This window comes from Lytechinus pictus, chromosome 2 (genome assembly GCF_037042905.1).
Source record: "Lytechinus pictus isolate F3 Inbred chromosome 2, Lp3.0, whole genome shotgun sequence".
Taxonomy (NCBI): domain Eukaryota; kingdom Metazoa; phylum Echinodermata; class Echinoidea; order Temnopleuroida; family Toxopneustidae; genus Lytechinus; species Lytechinus pictus.
In genome coordinates, this window is record NC_087246.1 from 54,967,490 (window position 1) to 54,984,474 (window position 16,985).

Below are 16,985 nucleotides of genomic sequence, written 5' to 3' on the forward strand. Positions count from 1 at the left end.
CGCTACCAGTTACACTCATACTCAGCTACTCATAAATTATCTCTCATCATGTCTGCCGACCAGAAGAAAGCCGTTAAGAAGCCCCGTGCCAAGCCAGCACACCCCAGCTCTGCTGACATGGTTGTTGCTGCCATTACCAACCTGAAGGAGCGTAATGGTTCCTCGGCTCAAGCCATCAGAAAGTACATCGAGAAGACCTACAACGTTGACATGAAGAAGCAAGGCCCCTTCATCAAGCGTGCCCTGAAGTCTGGTGTTGAGAAGGGAACCCTCACCCAGGTCAAAGGAAAGGGAGCCAGCGGATCCTTCAAGCTTGGCAAGAAGAAGGAAGGCAAGACCGAGGCCCAAAAGGCCCGTGCTGCCGCCAAGAAGGCCAAACTTGTTGCCAAGAAGAAGGAACAGAAGGAGAAGAAGGCTGCCAAGGCTAAGGCCAAGAAGGAAAAGCTAGCCGCCAAGAAAGCAGCAAAGAAGGCCACGAAGAAGACAAAGAAGCCAGCTGCCAAGAAGGCAAAGAAGCCAGCCGCCAAGAAGGCAAAGAAACCAGCAGCAAAGAAGCCTGCTGCCAAGAAGACTAAGCCCGCCAAGAAGGCCGCAAAGAAGCCAGCTGCCAAGAAGCCACCAGCAAAGAAGGCAGCCAAGAAGCCAGCAGCTAAGAAGGCAGCCAAGCCCAAGAAGTAAACTTGCTTCTTATTTAATAGCTGTAGATACAGCTACGTTTTCTTCAAACCAACGGCTCTTATCAGAGCCACCCAAACTCCAAGAAAGAAACAAATAGATTTTACTCTCTTTTTTTTACTGTTTTTTATGACTTAATTACATTTTACCCAGATTAAATAAATTAAGGGGACATTTTTATTGTCGGTGTAGTCTTCCTCGCATGTAACGGGGACATGGGAAATTTTTAATATAACCGTGGGTGCTGATGTAACTTGTTTAGCAAAAAAGGAGAGAGGATGAACTATTGGTATTAGATCAAAGGTTGTTTGGTTCCGAAAAATTTTGACAACCAAAAAAATTGGGTTTCATTACAAGATGAAGGTAATTTTGGTTCCAATAAATTTGACAAGCAATTATAAAGAAATAAAAATTCTAGGGGTGGGGTGCTGCCAAGGGAATGTAATAAACACAGCACCCCCAGGAAAATCGTGGGGTGCTTCAGAACCCTCCTTCCCAGGGCCGTGCATGAAAGGAAGGGGGTTGGGGACTAGATGCGTGAGCTTTTATTCCAGATTCACAATTTATCGAAAGAAGGGATCTGAACCACCATCCCTCTCTGTTCTCTATAATGGTTATTTTCTTTCTCTTCCCTTTCTCTTTTCCCTCTCTTTCCCCTTCTCCTTCCTAGTCTTCTCTTACATTTCAACAATAATTCTTCTACTCGCTATTACACTATAAAAACTCAGAATAGCTTTGGTTCACTGAACCAAAGTTCTCTGCTTTTCTAGTGTAATATAGAGTTATGGTGGTGTATCTCATAAGTTTTCCTCCCCTCCTTGGAGGCATTCACATTTCCCAAACTGCTAATGAATATGAGGCCCGGGAGGGGGGGGGGGCAGTCAAACGTAATTGCTGTACACAAGCGTGGCCAAATTATTTCCAAAAAGCTTGGGGGGGGGGAAACATACCCTAAATACGTTTGGCTAGTCATAAAAAAGGCTTTGAAAAAAACATACCCTAAATACGTTTGATCCTGCGATTGACCAGTCTTTCAAAACTACCCATTTTTGAAAATCGGTGTTTTTTATACCCTTAACGAGTGCACGCGCGGCCCGCGTCCAAAACTGAAAAAAAAAAACCTTTAAACGCGTCTTATTTTGGTCACGCGTGTGTACAGCAATATATTTGACTGCCCCCCCCCCCCCACCGGATGTAAGGACGAGATCAAAAAATTTTTTAATCCTATAATCAGAGAAGTGGGAGTTTTTTTTAAAGTCTTTGTTGGGAAAATATGTTTGTTAGAAAAAGATTTTATGTCTTAATCGAAGAGAAATTTGAGGAGTTTCCAATTTAACAATAGTTTTGGTTTAAATAAACTTCTTTTTTTTAAGTAACCTTTCTGAATCGGAGAGAAATAAAACACATTGCTGAACACATTGTTTACAAAGATTTTCAACGGCAGTTTTTAATTCATACCTAAACGGTCAATAACAAAGAATGGCTCGAAATCTTTCCATAAAATTAGTGTTTTAAACACTTCAAAGTAAACAAACTAAGTTTCAATGTTTTTGAGAATGCATACAGGCTCAGATCCAGGGGGTGGGGCGGAAGGTGCAGGCACACCCCCGTAAAAGTGGATAATTTACATTGTGCAGCACGTAGAATGCAATAGTGCCGCATCCCGTCAAATGAACGATGAATTTTTCTTTTTTTTTTACTTGTCAAATTTTTGTGGCACTTCCCACCCTTCCCGTTACAGTCCAACTCTGGATCTGCGCCTGTACTACAGTAATACAAGATAAAGGGTGTTTTTCCGATAATTTCATATCACAGCATACATTGAAAACAAAAATTGTCAAGAAAATCAGCACGATATCCCCTCTCACTCTTTATCTCATTTGTACACGGATTCTTTGGGCGCAAGTATGCCATCCCTTTAGTCAAAGGCGATGTATCTTCTTTTTATTTAATGAGAAATTAAGTTTGGTTTGTAAAATCCTTTTGATTTTGTTTCATTATATTTGGGGGTATTTTTTTCGAATGCGTACCGTGTTTTGTCAGAAAAAAATTAACAAACAAGTAAAGTTACTCTCTTTTTATATCAAGATCGAAACCAATATTTAAAATAGCAAGCCCGTATAGGGATCAATCTCTTTGATTGGGTACTGGCGGGGGCGCTGGAAGTGAGGGGGGGGGGCAAATAAAAGCATTCAAGGAATCATATCGAGTCCTCATTCCCTTTGCCTGGGTTGATGTAGCTCAACATGGATGTATCTATAGTGTATACTTAATCACACTTCCATTGCAAGGGTCGCGAAACGAGGGGGGGGGGACTGGGTGGGCTTCAGGCCCCCTCCCCCCTCCACTTTTTTTTCTCCAAAACCGTGTACAAAAACGTAAAAATTACCATCTCATTGTGATTTTTGCATGGTCAGCCCCCCCCCCCCCCACTTTCCGTTCCGCGGCCCCTGCATTGCATAATGATATATGATTAGTATATAAATAATTCATCAAAATGAGTGTTCAGAGTGGATGGGGTTAGTGGTGTGTTATAATTTTAAAGTGAAAATCAAGGTTTTAGAAGAATTTTAAGGACTCAAAGAGATACATTTTCTAATGCCTTCAGGCGTGTCAGGAAGGATATTCCCATTTGGGGTATGCATATAGAATGTATATCATGTATTATAAGTAGAGCAAAATATATACACCATCCCCCTTCACGCTTTCTTATGTTTTCTTCCACTTTCCCTTCCCCTTTCCACGTTGATTTTCTTTTATTTCTATCACCCGAAATCCGGTCACCCTAGCTCCCAAAAGCTTCGCCCCTGCTGATGTATTATACAGATCACAGCCCTTTCCCCAGTTTCTTTTACATTAATTACTAGTACAACTTTCATGCTATCGTGACTCTGATTCACAACACCTGAAATACAAAAAAGTTCATATAAAATCATCATTATTATCAAATGCAATAATCATAGTAAAACATGCAAAACAATTATTGTATAATCAATAAAACATCAATTCAGTTAGGTCAAAAATCTTTTTTCGAATGAATGAAGATCACAGTACAGTTATTTTAAAACAAACATTTACTTCATATTCCACGTAATTCGATGGATTGTCACTCTATTATGACCTATTAAGATTCGTAAGTCAATGATTCGAATTTTATTAGTCTTTTAAGCGTCATAATTTATCATAAACAAGATAAAAGCACAATTGATTATGTATACTGACTATACAACGTACAAAATGAAATAAAAATAAGATACGCATTTTATGCGGCATAGGATAATATTCATCCAAGAGACACACAAGAAAAAGAAACAAATAACTTCACAATTATATTTTTTTAAGAAGACAATGATTATCATCAAAGTTCAACAATGTTTTTTTTCTATTTTTTTTATGATGATGCTATCCGTTATGATTAAAATTATTTATACCTGCAAGACAAGCTTCCTAAAAATTATTGGTATTTTGTTCTTGATAGTGTCAAGCTGTCAAAAAAAAATGTATGATTATTTTAAGAGTCAAGTTTAATAAGCGCATCAAGTCCAGTTGACAGCAAATATTATCATGTCTTATTTTAGAAAATCAGTTGATTGAATTCGGGTTGGGGGGGGGGGTGCCGGGAATTTTTTTATAGGGAGCGGCGGAAGTCCAACCAAAATGAGTGACGTCAGAATTTGCTCTTAAAGTATGTATTGTAGTCCGAGGCCTATTACCTTTCTCCCCTTTTTTCTTGTTATTGCTTCCTCTTTTTTTTCCCGTTGTCTAATTTCCCTTTTTTCACAACTTGATAAATTGGGAGTAGTCACCCCTTGCCCCCATGGCTTCTTTGCTATGGTTAAATCATCTGATTACTTGGTGTATGAATTCTCTTCCAAAACTTAATTTTAATGATCGATGCAGTTGTCTAATGTCTATATATATTATTTTCAATCACATCAAACATGCAAATATTCATTGATAATATTTTGTCTTAAGAGATGCGCCGTGCATTTTAAATTAATATTAAATAAGCTTCGTCTGTGCAGAATTAAAGAATCGGGAATCTCTTTCTCAGCATAAGTCCAGTTTACGATGAAGATGCAACCATTGTCGCAAGCCGTTCTCGACTTCCAGTAGCTCAGTATCCTGGCATCGCCTCGCCTGCCTTGATACACAGTGCCGGTAATCGGACAGACTTGTGCAGAAATCGATTTTGGTCTCGAAACTTCGTAGCTCGTCATTGAACGATTCCGTGCACGACGTCAGAGCCTCCGTGGAACAGCTTCCATCGTCTTTTCCTATGCCGAACAACGACCCCAGCCCCCTACCCCACCAAGGCAAATTGGAGCGATGATGATGTCGATGATCTAAAGAAGAGATAAGAATTAAGAAAAAAAATTGAAGTCCAACGTCTTAAAATGATCGATACGTTTTTGATTGATTAATCGAATTGACCAATGAAGAAATTACCACAAAACATTTATTTTTCAAGTGCGAAAAAATAAGAGATCTATATGGAAAACTGTGGTGTTCTTTTAAAGTTAATTGATATTAAATATATAAATTGGGAGGGAATTTACATTGGTATAAAGATCATGTAGGGAAGGAACAGTTTGTAAATCATATAATACTGTTAATCAAATACATGATCTTTGTTTATAGCTAACCCCCCCCCCCCCTCACCTCAAGAAATAAAACAAAATATCATAGAAAATGAACATGAGGAGGAAAAACTAGCAGAAGAGAGGGGCACTTTAGTGCCCCATCTCAGAAAATAGGAAATATTCACCAACAGAGGTGGCGAGGCAGGCACGGATATCATACAGGGGGATGTGTACTTCCGAGGGTGTGTGTGGGGGGGGGGTCTGTGCGGTTTTTTATATTCAGATTAGAAAAAGGGACATTTGAAGGACTGATTTTAAGAATTCATGAAGAGCAGACGTATATCACTAATGCGAACGTAAGCACGGACAGAATATGTTTTATATTAAGACCTTAAAAGTGGGCAATCACTTTAAAGGAGAATGAAACATTTGGAACAAGATAGCTTGTGTGAAAATAGAAAAATCAAAGAAACAGGTCAACGAAAGTTTGAGAAAAATCGGACAAATAATGAGAAAGTTGTGAGCATTTGAATATTGTGATCACTAATGCTATAGAGATCCTCACATTCGCAATGCGATAAAGATATGTGATGTCACTTGTGAACAACTCTCCCCATTACTTTAGTATATATTTCAGTTAAACTGCCTCTTTTATTACACCTATCAGTAGATCATGTGTACTTTCTATTGGAGGGCATGTAATACAGATATTTAAAGAATACATCATGGATAAAGAGTTTGTATCACCATAAGAAAAAGCAAAAAGAGACATTTTGGGTGTATTTTATAGTCCATCAAAGGGAAAGTTGTTCACATGTGACATCACACATCCTTGATGCATTGCCAATGGGAAGATCTCCATAGCATTAGTGATTGCAATATTCAAATGCTCATAACTTTGTCATTATTTGTCCGATTGTTCTCAAACTTTCTTTGTTCTTATTATTTTATTTTTCTGTTTCGACATAAGCATACTTGTTCCAAAGGTTTCATTCCCCTTTAAGTAGTCATGAAAATGAAGCATATGTCACTACATAAAACAATAATAACTCGAAGTGCGAGGAAATATATTTGGTGTATATTGACTTAAAAACCGGAGGTTTTAGTACAACAGGATTATATCTCGTTAAACAGACAATGCGAGCACCAGGAACAATGAAGACATAGGCCCTGAGCAAATTATGTTTCATAAAGTTATGAAAAAATGATTCTTATGTAATATAACATAACATAATTATAATTATAACTATAATGAACAATAATTTCTTCCTTCCCACTACGTTTCTCTTCCTTTTCTTCCTCTTTTTCTCCTTTTCCCCGTTTTTTTTGCCAGCCGATGGGGGGGGGGGGGGCACGTGCCCACCATGCCCCCCGTAGTTACGCCACTGCCTATAGGTGAGGACAATATAAAAGAAAACTGACCTGAGTGAGCCGATCTTTTGAGCCGATGTCCTTCGACATCATGGCCATCCTCATCAGTATCTTGATCCTGTACAGACGAAAGCAGTTCTGAATGTTCCATCTCAGTGCCGTCATTCTCGTCGCCAATCATCATATCGACACCGTCCTCGTCACCGTCGACATTATCGGTGGTCATCGACATCAGACCTCCGAAGTCGAGATCGGGGCAGAAATGGACGGTACGGTAGGTAGCAATGAGGTCAATTACCGCCTGGGAGTAGGATGTGATGTCGCAAGATACTTGCTCGTGTTCGATGCAGTCGAAATAGGTCTGGATAAAAGGAGAATGAAATGCGAAAAAATAATGTACAATCGACTTCCGTAAAGAAGCTATCTCTTTCAACCTTACTTAAGTGACACATCTCCAATTTTAGCGAGGTGTTTAAAATGAATGAGTTTGAGGTATTCACGACATGAATTCGATTTTAAATGTTCGTAATCAATAATGACACGGAAAGAAGTGGGTTTTTTTTTGTTGGGAGGGGGCTCATAGGCCTAACTTGTTCTGAATAAATTGAAAGATGGTTCATTTTGTATTTTCACATGAATAACAAGTTAATGAGTACAGGATAAAAGATATGGCACGGTATTTAATAGTTTATGGGTTTAGATATAAACGAAGGGGGGGGGGGGCGATTCGGCATAAATAGTTTCAAGTTTATTTTATTGATTTCAAATCCAAACATAAAGGATTACAATCAAATGAAATCAATTTTTTTTCTTCAAATTATCAAACAAAAACTTACATTGATAAACTAAAATTTTTAACAGTTAACAGACTGAGTCGAAAATTAAACAAAACGAAAAAAGAGGAAAAACATAACAAAACAAAACAAAAACAGAAAAAATGCTACATGCTAATTAAATAGCTGACTACCTGGAAAGCTTTGCATAGCCTGCCCTGTTGGGTTTCTCCATTGGAAGGGTCTGCAGCACGGATCAGATAAACAAACTCATCATCACACCTTCTTATTGCTTCAAACTCGCATTCTGGAAAGGAAACAAAAATAGTGATATAAGCATCAATGACGCTGTCAAATATTTCATCTTATGTAGTTATTATGGTTATTCACGCGAAACTAATTCGTCTCATCTCGATGAGAGTGATTCATGAAAAGTCTCACAAAACTGCAAAAATAAAGATGAAAAATGTCTCATTATGAAAGTACCTCTAAATGTTACTTAAATAAACCGGTAATATTTAGAATTTTTAATCAAATTTTCAGACTTATGTGTGTTTGAATTTTCTCTTTTCAGTCAAATCAACCGTTTGTTGACATGGTTGAGGTGGACTCCCTCTTCGAATAAAAATCAGTCTGATGAGTTGGCAGGAAGAGAATAGCGCCATCTCAAAACTATGCCAGTACATATTCTTTGCCCAGGGTAGTTCATGAATATTCATTCAGTCAGTCGGTCACCTTCCCTCATCCGTTATGTCTAATTATTACTACACATATTTCTCTATATGAGTTACCAAAAGGGGCGGCGCCAGGGTATTTTGATAGGGGGTAAGACGAAGGGGGGTAGGAACTAGGAAGAAAGTAAAAAAAAAAATACGAGAGATCTGGAAACTCGAGAAACTCTTTATTTCTCCTGATATGCGGATGAGGACAAAATTACACCTTTAGATCTTTGCCCCCCCCCCCTCCTTCCACATCAAAACCAACCCAGGTTAGTGATGAAAGCACTCACCTTGAGCGACGACCCAGACGAATCCATGTCGGACGAACTCATCCTGAGACAAGCTACGATCACCATCGACATCGAAAGCTCCGAACAGGATGTCGAGCTCCTCTTCCGTCATGTTTCCATTTCGAATGACGTATTCCTTCCGGGTCACCAGGCCATCGCCATTAATGTCAGTCTGCTTGAAGACCCGTCGCCTCGCTGCTCTATTGTTTGTATACTCTCTCTTTATTCTGATGACGTCAAAAAGAAAAGGAAACGAAGATACTGTTATGATTTCAAAGTTGTCTATTCGCCTTCAGATCAGTCAAGAAATTTGCAATTTGAGCTTTCATGTATGCAACGATGAATTATATCAGCAATTGACGATGCAGCCCGTAAAAAGTGACATATGCAACAACCAGCAAATTATCTAAATCAAAAATATGAAAAGTGTTAATACAATTACGCTCATTTCCATATCTTACAAACATACATGAATAATACAATACATTTTTACAAAGTTTGATAAATTTACTAGAACAACATGTGTTTTACAGGACATACGAACCAACATAATAGCCCCGCCTCATGATCAAGTCCTCAACTGACTCAAATCTGGGCAGGTTCCTTACCCATAATGCAACCTTCTGAGCAGTATAGTCTCCTAATAATATACAGGTCCGCTTGAATGATAACGCACAAAAATCGCTATTCAATACATTCATATTCCAATAGTTATGTTGCGAAGTAGCAGAACCTTGTTATATTTCTACAATTTTGCAGTGGTATTTTTTTTCTTTTTTTTTCTAATGCATCTCAAGATTATCTAATTAATTATTTTGGCACCCTTTTCAGTATTCCCTTTTTTAACGGGCAATATTTTGTTTAAGAGTATTTATATATTTTATTTATGTCTTGGGAGCGGCATGTGTGGGGGCTAATGCCCTCGGGCAACAGTGATGGATTTCGCTTTTGTGCCCCCTGACCCACATGCCGTTCCCGCATTTCTTTGCATGTTCATGTACTGTAATTTTTTTATTCTAATGTAATTTGTTTGTACTTTTTATATTGGTCAAATAAATAATAATAATAATAATAACAGAAACTTTTATCATCTAAAAAACAATTTAGTTTCTCCCTACATTTATAACTTATGGTTAATGAGAGACTCCAAACAGTGTTGGCCAGAACGCTCCCTATTAAGAAGAAAAAAACGACTGTAACTCATTGAACAACAATTGGTTCAAATTGATCAAACTCTGGATAGTTTTCAACCAATACTGTGTAGTTTACACCCAAAGCACACTTTATTGGTTTAAAACTACCCAGAATTGGATAAAAGATAAATTGTTGTGTGGACAGTATGTTGCCCAATATTGTTAAGAGTGTGCGTTTGGCAGATCGTGTGACAAATCAAACATAATTAACTTTTATATCTGATACGGATTAAGATTTACAACAACTTATCTTTTGATATTCCATGAAAAAGCTTACATTAATTTTGTAAGAACACATCATGTTTACATGAATATAGTGCCGGAACGGAGCGGAAAAGTATACTCATCGAACATTTAATTAAGCTACCCCGCAAATGTACTTAGGAAACATTGGGGAAACTCATTCTTCAAATCACATTTGCTCCTGAGGAAGTTTCATTTCTCACAGCAGTGAAAATAAATATCCGAAACGCAGCTTGGCTTTCCGTTAACTGCGAAAGAAATTACACCAATGTATACTAATAATTGTTTAATTGTCTTTGATTGAATGTTTCCTGAAAAATCCACAACTTAAAAATAATCATGAGCCTTTCCCTCGCAGTTACTTCTTGAAAACCACTGGCGGTTTGTTTCTATGTGGTTTCCATGCACGATTCAAAGACTCCAAAGTGATGAAGTATTATAAACAAAATGCAACAAGATGCGAGATAGAATGTTGTTTTTGTCTTTATTCGTATTTTTTTTTTTCTCTCCCTTTTTTAATTTTTATTTTTATTAATATCTCCATTTATTTTCTTATTGAATAATCTTTCGTATAATGTCTATTTTCATTTTTATTATTTATTATCATTTTCAACTAATTTCATCAATCTATTAAGTACTTTTTTAATTATTAATTATTATTCTTATTATCATAATTACTATTTTGGGGGTGCAAGTTTAATTTTCATCTTTCATTTCCCTATGTTACTGAAGAATTAAGAGAGGAAATTTGGCAAAAATGATCCTCTGTCATAAAACATGCTAGATATGCAGCTTTTGAAGTTTGAAAACAGTTATTGATATTAAATGAATAAATAAATAGAAACATTTTAAACGAATAAAAAATAATAACAGCAAAAACGTATTTGTACCCAGTATATAAACCTGTCACTAATTGTTATGGGGGGGGGGAGGGCTTAAACGAGTAACAGCATAGGGGCTGTAAAATGGGCGGGGATCATGCATGGGGATGTGAACACAATTCTATTGTTGCTGTCTAGACCACTGGAGACACTCCACTGATGACACAATCAAAAGAAGACCCTTAATGTCAACTGGTCAAAGAATAACCCCTTTTCAAACATTCTGATTACAAACACAACACAATCAGTAGGAAATCTGACATCAAAGGCACTACAAATCCCAAATCGTAGATAAGGTTTGACAGTGGAACTATATATAGCTGTAGTATTACGATACGTTGATTTGTTTCTTCGATTTCCGATGAAGCCTTCAAAATTTCAGTATAGTAGGGAAACGGAACAGAATGTATAATATTAAATAATTATTGAGTAGATTAAGTGGTTCCCCGTGTATAGGCCTAGAATTGGTGTGGTCATCAGACTATAGAGTTAATCTCAGAACATGTATTCATTATAATAATTGATTGTGGCAAGCGGTTATTGAATTGAATTTATTTTCATACTTCACAAAATAGCAAAATAATAACATACTACAAGAAATACATATGATTACATACAAAATACAAAAGATAATGGCAGTAAATAAAGTGAAACGTGAAGGAACCTGCATAAAAAGCAGAGCTTGTAATGTCTGCAGGTTCCCTAAAGTAATTATGAAATTAGTAATCAAGGAGATCGGACACTAAAAAAAATCAGACTATGTACAAAGGTATTGACTTCATACATTTAATTTCAATATTATGTAATGGTAGTGGTTGGTTGTTCAGTTGGTAGTGTATAAACGTGAATGCCTTCATGATTGTTAACTGCAAGATTCTAGTGCAAAATTGTATACGATTAGTATATTATTTTCTATTTGTAAAGAATTCGCCATAATTCTCTGGATGAATAATGATAGTGGTAGATATCTATAAAAAGAATAAAATAATAATGATTAGCAAGAAGCACCGCGCTAGCACCTTGGCATATAGAATCTATCCTTCCATCAATTATAACTGCCTTACTAGACAGCCAATCAAAATTATGTTTATATTTTTCAAACGATTAAACCCCTACACTGTAAAAAATATTGAGTAAATTTTTTTACTACCACGAGGGCAATAATGTGTCCAACCAATTTGGGGCAGTATTTTACCCAATGCGGGAAGCATACTGTCCAGCAAGGTTAAAAAATAAGCAGCAATTACTTTAGAATGGACAAAAATTTTCACCACAATGGATAAAGAAAAATGCCCAAAAGAAATGCCCAATCTTCGTGGGACACATAATTACCCTCATGGAGCACTTTTACCCAATATTTTTTAGAGTGGATATCCACTGTCAGAAACATAATTTTACAGGTCGTCAAACAATTTTAGGTAAACGGTTTTAATGATTCCTTAAACATTCTCGCGATTCATTGTTTTCAAGGGTATATAGAAGCTTGTCACTCTCATGTTTCACCGGAAACTAAGGGAATGAGTGTTTGCAAATTTTTGGCACAATCCAATGTTCACACGTTCATGAAATCTCTCACCAACTATCCACCAACATGGCACCTCCTTGAAATGAATTGTTCCCCTTTAATTCATTTCCATATCCAGTGGCGGATCCAGGTATGTGCACAGGGGCACAGCCGGCCCGTGCCCCCCCCCCCCTTGAGCGCCACAAAAATATTATTAGTGGACTATGTCATGCATACGCACGTGAGCTATGGCCCCCCTTTCTTTTTCTTTTTTTTTTCCTGGAACAAAATGACCTCGATTTGGTAGTGGTAGTGAAGACCCTTTTTTTTGCTTGTCAAAATTATACTTTGTAAAATACCCCCTATTGGAAAATCCTGGATCCTAGATAAGGACAAACATAATTTATAAGCTATACTTGTACATTAATCATTGGAACTCCTATATACCTGAACTTTTCACAGCATTTGCTATATAATTCACTCTCGAAGTAATAACTTTCAATCTTGCGTCTTGAATTCTAAACACTTCAACTTCAATCTATCAAACATGATTAATTAACTTTTTATCAGTGTATACACTCTTAAAACAAATCAGTCAAATTGACTAGACCAGTAGTCAGCTGGATGCAACTGATATGTCTTGTCACATTTCTGACATATATTCTAGTCAGAAATAACTATGTGTATAGTAAAATACGACTAAAAATAGTCAAATATGACTAGAATAACACTTGCACCCAGCTGACCATATTAATTAGTCATTTCTGACTGATTTGTTTTTTGAGTGGATAAGATGTAGAGACAGTGGATACGGGTTTGAATATATTGCCACCCTCCACCCAGGACTTACGAGTAACCAAATCTGATCTTAAAGTCAATGCAAATTATATAGCATTGAGCACCGAGGTCTTAATTCGGTACTGAATTAATGTAAGTACATTCTCCATTCCCTGAGGAGTAATCCACCGAAGCTTCTTCACACACATAGGAGCATCAACTTACTCCAAGCTCACAGTTCGTCTCATAATGAGGAATATTCCAAATAAGAGCCTAGAGCAATCCTCAGGGAGTGAAGGATGTACACTCTAAAAGCAAATCAGTTAAACATTACTAGTTGATAGGGTCAGCTGGGTGCAACTGTTATTCTAGTCATATTTGACTATTTTCTAGTCGTATTTTACTAGAACAGAGTTATTTCTGACAAGAATATATGTCAGAAACGTGACTATCAGTAATTGCCATATCAGTTGCACCCAGCTGACTACTGGTCTAGTCAATTTGACTGATTTGTTTTACGAGTGTACAAAAAAGGGTTCAATTGAATCTAATGGTCTGATCAAACCAATTTGTAACATCGTAAATATATATACATGTATATCAACTTGGTCAGGGTGGTGTTTCATAAAGCTGTTCGTAAAGTTACGCACAAGTTTACGCACGACTGGAACCTGCTCTTAGGCGCTAAATCAGTTACATAGGGAGATCATTTACACAAGAAATGGTCACCAGTCGTGCGTAAAGTCATATTCGTAACTTACCAACAGCTTTATGAAGCGGGTCCCTGGTCTAATGTTTGGTCTAATACCTATAATACCAACAATCCACCGATCGTGTGGCTGATCCCTTGTCTAATTCCTGTTATATTTTATCACTTGGACCTATATTGGTATAATTCTTTGTCAATGTGATTTCGCCCAAGTGTTCCCATTTCATCCAATGATTATTTATCCCCTTAACTAGTCCGTACAATAAAATAATAGAATACACTGTAAAAATGAAGTGCTAATTTAGCACTTAGTTACAGTGCTTGTATAGTGACTGCACTACGAGTGATGATTTTCCAGTTTAAATTTGAACTAGAAAATCAGCATTGTCTCGTAGTGCAGTCACTATACAAGCACTGTAAGTGCTAAATTAGCACTTCATTTTTTACAGTGTAATAATATGTTATGTTATGTTATGTTATACCGAGGTTTTTTACCTGACTGCTAAGAAAGCACGAATGCCTGTGAGCAAGCAACCAGAGGACCGACGGCTTAAGGTCCTATGGGACAAGTCTTATAACATGAAATGTGGATTGTCTGGCAAAATGTCAAAAGGAGCTAGGTGACGATTCGACAAATACACTGTAAAAAAAAATTGGTTAAACATTTTACCACCACGAGGGTAATTATGTGTCCAACCAATTTTGGGCAGTATTTTACCCAATGCAAAAAGCATAATTGTCCCGTAAGGTTAACAAAATAAGCAGCAATTACTTTAGAATGGGCAAAATTTTCATCACACTGGATAAATAAAAATGCCCATATTGGTTGGACACATATCTATCATCAAGGAGCACTTTTACCCAATATTTTCTAGAGTGTAGGTCTACTTTCATTCCATTTCGATACAATTGAAATTCAAATAGGCTGTTGCTGATTACACGTGTTGAAAGCGAAATATTAATAATGTCTCAATTACTAAACGATTATCTCACTTTAAGTCTGAGTTTACTAATGCCATGGAGTCGAACATGACGGAGCAATCATTGATTCATTATTATTGGTCACCTGCCTAAAGGAGTCAATCAATTACTACAACATTCATTCCATGTCTTTAACATCACATCTTGCCAAGGGGTATTGGTCATCATTAAAGGGATGGTCCAGTCTGGAGATATTTATATCTCAATAAATATAGTAAAATTCACAGAGAAAAATACTGAAAATTTGATCAAAAATTAGATGACAAATAACAAAGTTATTGAATTTGAAAGATTTGCATTATTCCGGTGAAACAGTTCTAGGCACGTCTTTATGAATAGTCATTGGTGGGCTGATGATGTCATATCCCCACATGCTCTTTTGTATTTTATCATATGAAATTCGGTTTATTCAAAATTTTCTACCAAAAACTAGAACAATTGGATTGACAACTGATTAAGTGCATTAGTTATTTATTGCCGCAACTTATTTCATACAGTGGAACACATCATTTACACATGTATGAAAAATGAAACATTCATGATTTCATGTAATAACATAAGAAAAGGGAAAGTGGGGATGTGACATCATCAGCCCATATAATGAATATTCATGACGATGTGCATATAACTGTTTTCACAAAATATTGCTAAACTTTAAAATTCAATAACTTCGTTATTTGTAATCCGATTTTGATGAAATTTTCAGCATTTTGCTCTGTGAATTTTACTCTATTTATTTAGATATATATATTTCCAGCCCGGACCATCCCTTTAAAGGGGGCTAACTTCGTTCTCAATGAAGAGCATGGATAAAGGGTAAACATGATAGATGTGTTAAATCTATGGCTCTGGAAAAGTCAGGGTGATCAATCCATAGTCTTTCGATGTAATCCTAATTCGATTATGTTTACATCTATTTATGTTTATACGCTCACCGATGTCACGTACGCTATAACGCTACTGCGTTATGTTATTTGTGATGGTCATGTTAAATCCATGCTGTTTCTGTTTCTGTTTGTGGTAACTCCCGTAGGAACTCGGCAGGACAGCATTTTGCTGGTAAACGCCAAGCTGGTATATAACCAATTACCTTGGAAACATTTTACGTCTAGATAGTGGCTGACGTAATAGACGACAGATATCACTCTTGGGCCTTGTTATCAAAGTGGAGACAATGGCAGAGTTGGGATTCGAACTCACAACCTTGCGATTATGAGTCCAATGCTCTAACCACTGGACCACACGACCCTTATAATGCTGACGATTATAGGGAAAGGATACAATATTGTGGAATAAAGGTGGGAGCGAATTCTATATAGCTACATACTTGAACATAACCTGAAAGCGTTGAAATAAATTTACGTCAAATACTGCAGACAAAAGCGTTTATTTATGGTGGCCCTGAAGGGACATCGCAAATACTAAATCGCGAATATTTACGACGAAATTGGCGACGTCGTGAATTTCGTCGTGAATATTCGCGATTTGGTCTATTTGCGATGTCCCTTCAGGGCCACCATATTTATTAAGGATGTTATGAGAATATAGTCCACTATCCTATCTGAAAGAGCCCATTCACCAGCGGCCCAGACGGTATGATCTATGATAACATCCCAGAGGCACACCCTGGTAAATTGGCGGCACAGAACTAGAATCTTGCATGAGGAGATCCCATTTATATCAAATCATAACAACACACAGTCGTCATATACAATCAGCACGAATGTTCGTGTTTAAACCAGGGAATAACAACATACATCCTGACACGAATCCAGCGCGTCGGGATAATCTGCAGAATTTTTCTGTCACTGCACGTCGCCATGGTAACGTCACCATCAGACGATGAGACTCAATCACACGATACCTACAACACGATCAAAGCGGCATTACCCGTCACTCTTAGCTGAGCAAACATTATTAAAAAAAACATACAGAACAGCATTTGGACCTGAGTGTCTCGTCTAGAGTGTTTGTTGAATTAATGTAACTATGTAATAGTCTGGTATATGCGTGTAGATCAAACTACATCGTCAGAAGACAGATCTAAATCTAGGACGTTCTTTTTTGTTCAGTGTTCCTTTGAAGATGAAGACCTCCATGGCAACCGTATATAGGCCTACTCTTAAAATTATCTCTTTTATTTTCCCAGGAAAAAATAAAAACCTTAAGCAATGCTTTTCTAAATGTTGGGGAGGGGATAAAATGTATCTATTGGTAGAACCGACCTCTACCTACTCTGCAGGTAGGGTGCTTTGTATTGGTTCAAGCAGAGAATTATTGGTGATT

The 16,985-nt window shown here is 37.1% G+C and overlaps 2 protein-coding genes across 2 annotated transcripts; one reads left to right on the forward strand and one right to left on the reverse strand.

The window, feature by feature from the left end:
- LOC129270528 (histone H1-beta, late embryonic-like) lies at positions 1-749 on the forward strand. The gene has a single exon (XM_054907899.2). The coding sequence runs from the start codon at positions 49-51 to the stop codon at positions 676-678; it is 630 nt and encodes a 209-aa protein (XP_054763874.2). The 5' UTR covers positions 1-48; the 3' UTR covers positions 679-749.
- A 1,344-nt stretch (positions 750-2,093) lies between these two features.
- On the reverse strand, positions 2,094-8,998 carry LOC129277537 (uncharacterized). The gene is made up of 5 exons (XM_064095192.1): positions 8,956-8,998; positions 8,412-8,638; positions 7,597-7,709; positions 6,681-6,990; positions 2,094-5,021 (listed from the first exon to the last, which is right to left on the reverse strand). Exons 2-5 carry the CDS (start codon positions 8,521-8,523, stop codon positions 4,726-4,728), a joined length of 831 nt encoding a protein of 276 aa, XP_063951262.1. The 5' UTR covers positions 8,524-8,638; positions 8,956-8,998; the 3' UTR covers positions 2,094-4,725.
- Positions 8,999-16,985: the final 7,987 nt, after the last annotated feature.